Here is a 9,711-nt window from a genome sequence, read left to right as displayed (position 1 = left end):
AAAGCCTGGGACTCGGCCCCCAGAACCTACTTAGTTCCTACGGGCAGGACCCAAACGTCTCAAAAGTCGCAACAGAACTAAGACCCGCCACCCACCCCAACGGCCACCGCGAACCGCCGGTACAGTGAAGATCTCGCGACAGACGGATCCAAGTCTCGCGGCCGAGAGTTGGGAGTTAAAGGGCAGGTGGGGCGGGGCGAGAGCCGGGGCGGGGGCGGGGCAGCTGCGAGGATCCTGGAGGAAAGGCCGGGTTGCACCGTCCACAGATGCTTGAGACTTAGACCTACTTTCCAACTCTCCTGTTGGGGTATCTTCCTGACCGATTTTCTTGGGCCCCAGTTAACTCCAACTCAACCTGGCCCACTTTTCAGATATCCGGATTGGGAGCTTGCTTCTTGGTGAAATGATTATATAAAAGCTATCTGTAAACAATGTCACATTACACAAAGAAATCAAACTCCATGGAGGGCAGTGCCTTTGTTTATTGTGTTCACCACCATAAGCCTAATGCCTACCTGATCCTAAGCCAGTGATGGCGAACCTTTTGAGCTCGGCGTGTCAGCATTTTGAAAAACCCTAACTTAACTCTGGTAGCATGTCAATAGAAATTTTTTTTTGATATTTGCAACATATTTGCAACCATAGTAAAACAAAGACTTATTATTTTGATATTTATTTTATATATTTAAATGCCACTTAACAAAGAAAAATCAACCAAAAAATGAGTTCGCGTCACCTCTGACACGCGTGTCATAGGTTCGCCATCCCTGTCCTAAATGCTCAAATGGATATTTGTTGAACAGATGAGAGGAAAAATGTAAGGAATAATTGAGAAGTCTATGCTGTTTTTAGGCCACTCTAATTATGAGAATGCACTTCCTAATAGTGCACTTAATGTTTCCTTATAACTTTATACCTTGAGCATAGAGCAGAACAGACCATGTCTATCCACTCTTTCCCATGACAGAATTTCAAATATTTGAAGAGCACATTCATATTTTTTCCAAGTGTTCTCACCCAAATTTCAAGGAAAAAGCAAGATCATCTTACAGCAGGTGATCAAAGAAGTTCTCTCGTCATTTCTTGCCCAGGGTACTTAAGAAGTCTACAATTCATTATTTTTTTTCCAGACTCCAATCCATCCTTCTAAAGTGCAAATCTGATTTTGTCACACTTCCCTGCTGTTAGTCCTCCAGTGGTCTCTGATCACCTCTTGAATTATTTCCAATTTTCTGCGTAGAAAGACCTTTCAGGATCTGACCCCGATAAATCCTGTCACATTTCTAAGCACACAGCCCACAAGAAGCTCCTCACAAGAACTGGTCTACAGACTCCAATCCATCCTTCTAAAGTGCAAATCTGATTTTGTCACACTTCCCTGCTGTTAGTCCTCCAGTGGTCTCTGATCACCTCCTGAATTATTTCCAATTTTCTGCGTAGAAAGACCTTTCAGGATCTGACCCTGATAAATCCTGTCACATTTCTAAGCACAGAGCCCACAAGAAGCTCATCACAAGAACTGGTCTACTTTGTTTATGCCTGGGACACTCCACCTTAAAGATTAAGCTCGAGCATCCTATGTTCATTTCCTATTGCTGCCATAACAAATATCACAAATTTTGTGGCTTAAAACAACACAACTTTATTATCTTACAGTTCGGGAGATTATAGGTCTAAAAATAGATGCTCCTCCTCCTTTACATATGGTTGTATAACATCTTGATAGGTGGCATATGCTTCTATAGTAGTGCTGGCAACATTAAATTGGATCATACAGGTTCTATTCTGCATGTTCCACAGGCTCAAACTACCAGAGAGCAGGCTGAGTCTTGTTCCCTCCATTATTCACTGAACCTAACACAATGCCTGACACAAAACACACCCTCAGTGTATCTTGGCAAATTAATTATCCATTTGATAAAAACTCACAAGAGACAGTGTTCTTCTTATTTATTTTTTTCATTCACATTGTCATTTCCCTTAAGTCAAATACCACTAGAAAGACTACTAGTTAAACAGATTGTGTTTATTATTCATTGAAGTAAGTGCAAACAGACCATGAGTAATCCTGGAGTGTTTTAGTAAGAGGCTGGTAGAAAAAAAATTATCATAGGTTTGGCAGGGTGACTTAGAGAAAGTCTAAGAAAGCAAGAATTTGCTGTAGATTAGATGTAGTCAGAAAGCAGGGACAGTTCTATTATTGGAAATCTCAATAAATCTTGTGAATAGGAAGAGAGGCAAAAGGATAAAGCTGCAATTGGTAAAGAAGTAGCAGTCACTCCTTTTGGCCAAAAGAGGGAGTAAGTGTCTGGAATTGTGTGAGTAGCACAGTGACCTTGTATTTACTTATGCTCAGACAAAATTATGCAGTGGCTTTGCTTTGTCTTGTTTTATCATGGTCTCGGAGTAACCTTGTCTGAGGTTGGTATTCTATGACATTTTTTATGCCCAGCAGGAGAGTAATATGGTCTACCTGTGAGTTCAGGCCAGCCTCTGAATGTCCAAGGCAGCTCTTTTTTTCTTTCTCAAGATACTCCTTCAATACCCTATTTGATGTGGCACCAAGAGCCACAGTGCCAGGTTTGTTAGGCACTGGATGTACAACAGTGAACAACACAGACTTGGTCCCTGCCCTCATGGAGCTTACATTTTACAGGTGAGGCTGATATTCCGAAAGACTGGGTGCTTTGCTGAGAGTTCTGCAGCAAGTGAGTGCAGGACCAGGAGCTGAACTATAGTTTGTCTAACTCTGTACCTGGCACCGCCCGCGTCCCCCGCCACCCACCCCTGATTCCCCGTTTGCCATTGGGTGATTGAAGGCTGTTGGCTGGGGGGAGGGACTGAGAGGTTGGCCGTTCCGCCCGCTCGCTGGCCCCGCCCCCACCATGGGTTGTCCTCTGTGTGTGGGGCGAGTGGTAAGGTGGGGGCCTTGGCCTGGCACCACCCAAGATACTAGTCTGGTTCCCTATTCGCCATCGGGCGATCGGAGCCTGACGGCCAGGGAAAGGGACTGAGAGGTGGTCAGTGCACCTCATAGTGACTGGTTGAGTGGTCGTTCTGGTTGTTCTGCTGTTAGGGTCAATTTGCATATTACCCTTTTGTTATATAGGACTAGAGGCCCAGTACACGAAATTCGTGCAAGGGGGGGGGGGGTCCCTCAGCCCAGCCTGCACTCTATCCAATCTGGGACCCCTAGGGGGATGTCCGACTGCCAGTTTAGGCCCGATCCCTGTGGGGGCGACCCTCTTGTGCGATGGTGTGATGGTCAATTTGCATATTACCTCTTTATTATATAGGGTAGAGGCTCGGTGCACGGGTGGGGACCAGCCAGCCCTGCCTTGATGGGGGCCCCGGATTGGGGTAGGGGTCCCCGCTGGGGGGCGGGGCATGCCAGGGCGAGGGGCTGCAGTCGTTCTGGTCTCTGGTCATTCTGCCATTTCGGTCACTGGTCTTTTATTATACAGGATTCTTGAAATGACAAAATTAAAGAGCTGGAGAATGGATTAATGGTTGCCACAAATGAAGAAAGAGGCGAAGGGCAGGAAAGAATTCATTGTAGCTATACAAAGACAACATGAAGGATCCTAGTGCTGATGGAAATGTTCTGTATTTTGACTGTATCCATGTCAAAATCCCAGTTGTGATCTTGTATTATTGCTGTACAAGATGTTGTCTTTGGGGGGGAACAGGTTAAAGTGTTCAGGAATCTCTCTGTTTTGTTTCTTACAACGGCACGTGAATCTACAATTATCAAAAACTTTTTAAAAGTTTGATTTTTTCAGATGTAGGGTAAAGTTTCCTGTTTAAGGAAAGCAACTCCCTGGTTTTATCTTTTGTAATTTTTTTCACAAGGCTTCAACACTTTGGTCTTCACCCTTGGTTGGCTGGTTAACCCCATCCACATTACACTTCGCAGTCTCCTCGGCAGCAGGTTAAAATGGGAAGCATATTGGGCAATCTTCCAGGAAAACTTTAGCTTTCTGAACAAAAGGGCACAGACTAGGTGGGTATGCCATTTTGCTCTCACTCTTTGCTCCTTTGCCTTTTGTCTGCTTCCTGTCTGGAATGCAAATGTGATACTTGGAGGTACAGCAGCCACCTCCTGACTACAGGCAACGAGCAATAAAGGCAAATGCCATTGTGATGATGTCACAGAGAGCTAGAAAGAGCCGTCCACTTCAGAGTTCTATCTATTTAAGGAGAAAAAAGCCACTTTATTGGTTTAAGCCACTATTGGCCAGGTTTTCTATTAGTTGTAACACGTTTCTAATGGATTCCTCACTCACAGGAGATTCTCAGCAAGGCTGATAAATGTTGCCTATCAATAAAACTATCTATTGAAAGGATGAAAAGCATGCTAACTATTTAGTATTCTTTGTGTGTTTCAGAAACCAAATTGCTGATACTGTCTTTTCCTTTCCTCTTTCTCTACAGTATTTTGTGTTTCTTATTCCCCTCAGCTTGGCCTGAATGTGTATTATAATCAGTCTCTCGCTCTCCTAATTGAATTGGGCTTTTGTTGTAGCCAGCTCAGAATTTTTTAAAGGTCTTCCTAAACCATTCCAGCCCCGGGCAGTCGCTCCCTTTTTCGACCTCACAGTACTTAGTGTCTGCACCTCCGAATTGCAATTCATCATGAACTGCCCTGTGACATTTCTCTTACAGCTGTCACAGAATAATCGATGTTTAGTGCTGGAGGGGACATTAAAGATCATCTTCTCCAGCCACCTCAATGCATGTGAATTGTAACTTAACTCCTGGATTTTTCTTATCTCTTCATGGGTTTACAGCTTATCATCCCAACTAGATTTTAAGGTCCTAGAGCAGTGGTTCTCTTCCTAGTGCCGCGACCCTTTAATACAGTTCCTCATGTTGTGGTGACCCACAACCATAAAATTATTTTCGTTGCTACTTCATAAATGTAATATTGCTACTGTTATTACGGACGAATCGCCTGCCCCCACCAGGTGCTGTTCTAAGGTGTGAGGCCCTAGTCCAGGCCTCCCTCCTGCTCGGAGTGATAAAGTCGAAGCCGCCTCCACATGTCATTACTGCACACAGTGGTGCAGGTCACCTGTGTCCTGGCCACACCATCCCCGTGTGGGTTAGCCTGGAGAACACACTCGTAAAGGCAGAGCTGCTGCCTCACGTGGGCCTTGGCCTGCTGATACGTGCTTTCTGGGTTCACTCCATCTTGAAGCCCTCCAGCAGACAGATCACAATGAGGGCGTGTCCCGTATTTATTTCTTCTACCCTCACCCCACCCACCCACCATCCCTCCACTCCCCCCACTTAGCACACATTTATACACCCAGATGTCCGACTTCTCCATCCATCATTGATCCAGCTACATGCCTGTCCATCCACCCACCCGTGCACACATCTTTGTGCCCACTTGCCCATCCATGGCTGCTTCCAACTCTCCCAGCAAGTGCTCTCCCGCACCAGTCCTGTGCCGGTCCTGTGCTAGGGTCACGGGGCATGCAGAGATTAAAATGAATTAAGTTTACAATGTTCAAGAAAATCTTGGTCTAAGTCTGTATTCACTCCAGGTCACCTTCCAGGTGACTATTTGTTGAGCTCCTCCTATCAGTCAGGTGTTTCAGGCACTGGGCACAGATAGACACTGTTACTCTACCCCCTCCCACTTTACAGACGAAGAAACTGAGGCTCAGAGGTTATAGTGCAGTGGTTCTCAACCTTCTTAATGCTGCGACCCTTTAATACAGTTCCTCATGTTGTGGTGACACCCAACCATAAAGTTATTTTTGTTGCTACTTCATAACTGTAATTTTGCTACTGTTATGAATCGTAATGTAAATATCTGATATGCAGGATGTATTTTCATTGTTACAAATTGAACATAATTAAAGCATAGTGATTAATCACAAAAACAATATGTAATTATATATGTGTTTTCCGATGGTCTTAGGCGACCCCTGTGAAAGGGTCGTTGGACCCCCAAAGGGGTCGCGACCCACAGGTTGAGAACCGCTGTCCTAGAGTCAAAGAAATGTTGGCAACTTTTGATTCTATTCAATAAACCAATTGTATCTTTGTTTTTCATCTGCCACATTCCATATTTTCATCTGAGCCTAGCAGATTTTTTTTTTTTTACAAACAGGAAAATATTTAATTCCTTCTAAAAAAATTCAAGAAGAAAAAAGGATGCTACTGGCTTCATGCTCTTATTCCTAGAATCCTGAAACTTTGAGGCTTAAAAGAAATGATCTTGTCCTCCAGATACTCGTAGCTACTCAGAAATAAATTACATAATCTGTGAAGGAGTCCTGGCCTGCTGAAGCTAGAGGGGAGCTAGACAGGAAGGAGAAAGAACATCATCTACAATAAACTGATCAAAGTCATCCCAGGCAGGTGGGCCCTCTGATGCTCTGGTGTGAACCAACACCCATAAAAACTAGGCTGGCCCAGGGATGTTCGCACTCAGTGGTGGGGGGGGGGGCCTCAGCCTGGCCTGCACCCTCTTGCAGTCCAGGAGCCCTTGGGGGATGTCTGACTGATGGCTTATGCCCACTCCCCACGGGCCTAAGCTGTCAGTCAGACATCCTTAGTGCTGTGAGCCCGCTTCTGGCTGAGTGGCACCCCCCTGTGGGAATGCACTGACCACCAGGGGGCAGCTCCTCCTTGGTGGTCAGTGCACATCATAGTGACCAGTCATTCCGTTGTTTAATCGATTTGCATATTAGCCTTTTATTATATAGGATTCAACAAAGCCCCTGGAAGCAAAGCCCTGGCTGGCTTCTCCTTTAAGCCCCCTGCTGGTTGGTCTCATCATCGCGCCTCTTCCAAATCTGAATGTATGTATGCCTCCGACAGTGTGATCATCTGGGGAAGAATGTCAGTTACCTGGAGGTCTTGTAATTCATACCATTTGCCTATCCCGTGATGAAGCACGTGGATCCGGTAGGAGCCCTCGGAGGGCTTGCCGTCGTGCACAATGTTGATGATCAGGTCATAGGTGGTGTTCTTGTGCAGGGCCTGCACTTCCTCAGACAGGCACTCTCTCAGATCCACATTCGTAATAGGGAAGTTGACAATATTTGGGTTCTTCTCCACAAAGAAATTGTTCTTAGTGAATCTCTTAATACAAACGATTAGATACGGAGGCAGCTTGGTGAGCTGGAAGCGCTTCAGAAAGTTCTCCTTGTAAGTCTTATATTCCTTCTCAGTGATGCCGTTGAACTTGGCCAGGATGTTGAAGAGTGGCACCTGGGGGATGATAAGCTGCTCCTTCTCGCCCTTGTAGAGGGGTGCGGTGGGAAGGTCCAGAGTGAGGTACATAAAGGTGGACTCCACCATCGTCTCCTGGTACTCATCCTTATGAAGCAGCTGTTCTTTTTCTTCTGCTGGCAGATCAGGATGAGGAAGTTTTTTAGTGAAGATCCTCATTGACCCCTGGAACACATCAATCACAATAGTTTTCTTTTTCTTCTTTGTGCCCCCCAGAGCTGAGTGCAGAGCATTCAGAAACCAGGACAAAAAGTCTACTCCATCCCCTTGCTTGGCGATCTGGAACGTCTTCTTGCTGCAAAGGACAACAGCCTGAAGCATCTCGTGGGGAGAGACGTGTGCCTTGAAATTTTGAGGGTTCCAGAGCTTTCTCATCCCTTGTAGAGGGGTGCGGTGGGAAGGTCCAGAGTGAGGTACATAAAGGTGGACTCCACCATCGTCTCCTGGTACTCATCCTTATGAAGCAGCTGTTCTTTTTCTTCTGCTGGCAGATCAGGATGAGGAAGTTTTTTAGTGAAGATCCTCATTGACCCCTGGAACACATCAATCACAATAGTTTTCTTTTTCTTCTTTGTGCCCCCCAGAGCTGAGTGCAGAGCATTCAGAAACCAGGACAAAAAGTCTACTCCATCCCCTTGCTTGGCGATCTGGAACGTCTTCTTGCTGCAAAGGACAACAGCCTGAAGCATCTCGTGGGGAGAGACGTGTGCCTTGAAATTTCGAGGGTTCCAGAGCTTTCTCATCAGCTCTCCAAAACGCTGGACCAACAAGAACATGATATCCCCTGGAGGACGCTTGATGTTCTTATAATTGTCTTCTTCCAGGAAGTAGTTCCGAAGAGGAGGAACATTAGACAGAGCCTGAAGGACAGCCTTGGCATAGTCGTTAGCCTTTATATTATTCAAGCCCACAATACCTGGCAGGTAAGTGGTACCATCATAAGCCCGGGACAATTTGGCTTGCTTGTCCAAGTTTGCAATCTGCTGCTTTGTGAAAGTGGGCTTCAACACATACGTGATATCCTCCAGGGAGGAATCGATGATCTCATAGTTGTCTGGAAGGCAGTAAAACTTGAGGGTGTGGAGGTTGAGGAAGACATGGTGGCTAAACTGGACACTGTGGATGTAGGCATGAGACTTCAAACCCCGGCCCTGAAAGTACTTGCCACACACCAGACAGGCATATGCATTGATATGCGAGAGGAAGATGGAACACAGTTTCTCAAAGTCGAAGTCCAGCACACTCCTGTTAATGGTACCCAGGTATGGGCAGTGGCGGCTCCTCCGGTCCTCAGAATCCACTCGGCCATTCTTTGAGTGTGATTCCATTTTGTTGGGGTCTAACCCCAGCAGGTCCAGGGGTTCCCACAGGTGTGGACGGAGTCGGCGAAGAAGGAATGACACGGAGACAGCGTTCAGTTGTCAGCAGCCTTAACCAGGTTCTCTAGCCAGATTCTAGCCAGGATCTCCAGCCAAGTTCTGTGTTCTGTTGTCTTGTTACATCTGTATTTATACCAGTTGATTTTAATCCTATCAATTTCTATTCCAAAGGTTAGGGCGTTTCTTATCTCCATTCCAGGGAGTAAAGATTATGTAGCTTAAGCGTGATTGTTCGTAGTTAAAGTGATTAACTACCTGCCTGGCACTTAGTTAAGGGGTTTTATTCCCTCCCTAACTTCAGGGAAAAATCCCTACCTGGGAAACAACCTTTCTCGGAGAGGTGACCTTGGTTAAAACACAGCGCCAAGAAGGGGAACAAACATATTAAGAACAGTATGCCACATACGCCAGGTCCCTTGAAACATATACTGTGCAGATGTTTCTTTCCTGCAGCAACTCTGTCAAGCAGCAAGGATGGACCGGCTTCCGGCAATTTCCCCCTTTTTTATTTTTTAAATGATAGCGCATGTAAATCAGCAGCCACCTCTCGGATTGGGTTGTTTAAGACTCGGAAGAAGACTGACAAGCAATGATAGCGAGCATAGCTATAAACATAGTGGGTGGAGTGCACAAGGAGCCTTGTTCCTGTAGAAGGTTGCTGGCCTCTTCAGTCAAGGGATTTCAGCTGTCCTCAAGTTGGTGGTTTGGTTGTCCTTGTTGATCTGGCTAGTGGGCAGCGTCATTGGCGATGGGCTTCCCGAAGCGTCAGCAAGTTGAAGGGCTGCATCAAAGGGTCCATCAGGGCCGCGCTTGATGGTGGTGTCGGTGTCTGGGGAGGAGTCACCTGTGCCCTCTGGTTCGGCTAGGGGAATCCAGCTCCAGGGGTTCCCAAAGGTGTGGACGGAGTCGGTGAAGACTATCCACCCTCTTCCTACGGTGGAATCCTATCCCTCCTGAGAGAGTGGGGCTTACCTCGCACCTCCCGCTCAGGCTCGGAGTCTTCATCCGCCTCGCGCTTCCGCTTCACCCGCCCGGCGTGCACCACGGGCCAGGGCCTCGCGCGCACTCGCTGACTCGACCT

At 46.5% G+C, this 9,711-nt stretch overlaps 2 protein-coding genes across 2 annotated transcripts in view; both read right to left on the bottom strand.

Annotated features, from left to right (window-relative positions):
* NMD3 (NMD3 ribosome export adaptor) overlaps positions 1–169 on the bottom strand; it is a 28,948-nt gene extending 28,779 nt beyond the window's left edge. The window contains exon 1 of the mRNA XM_014537970.1: positions 31–169. The gene's annotated coding sequence lies outside the window, so the exon portion shown is untranslated. The remainder of the gene's footprint in view (positions 1–30) is intronic.
* A 6,541-nt stretch (positions 170–6,710) lies between these two features.
* LOC102253479 (U4/U6.U5 tri-snRNP-associated protein 2-like) overlaps positions 6,711–9,711 on the bottom strand; it is a 6,402-nt gene continuing 3,401 nt past the window's right edge. Inside the window, 4 exon segments of the mRNA XM_014537975.1 lie at positions 6,711–6,824; positions 6,826–7,593; positions 7,962–8,566; positions 9,603–9,709. Coding sequence (XP_014393461.1) covers positions 6,768–6,824; positions 6,826–7,593; positions 7,962–8,566; positions 9,603–9,709 — 1,537 coding nt within the window. The 3' untranslated portion in view covers positions 6,711–6,767.

Source organism: Myotis brandtii, unplaced genomic scaffold, assembly GCF_000412655.1.
Source record: "Myotis brandtii unplaced genomic scaffold, ASM41265v1 scaffold186, whole genome shotgun sequence".
NCBI classification, from domain to species: Eukaryota; Metazoa; Chordata; class Mammalia; order Chiroptera; family Vespertilionidae; genus Myotis; species Myotis brandtii.
Note: the sequence above shows the minus strand (reverse complement) of the source record. Positions and strands in the feature narration are given on the sequence as shown.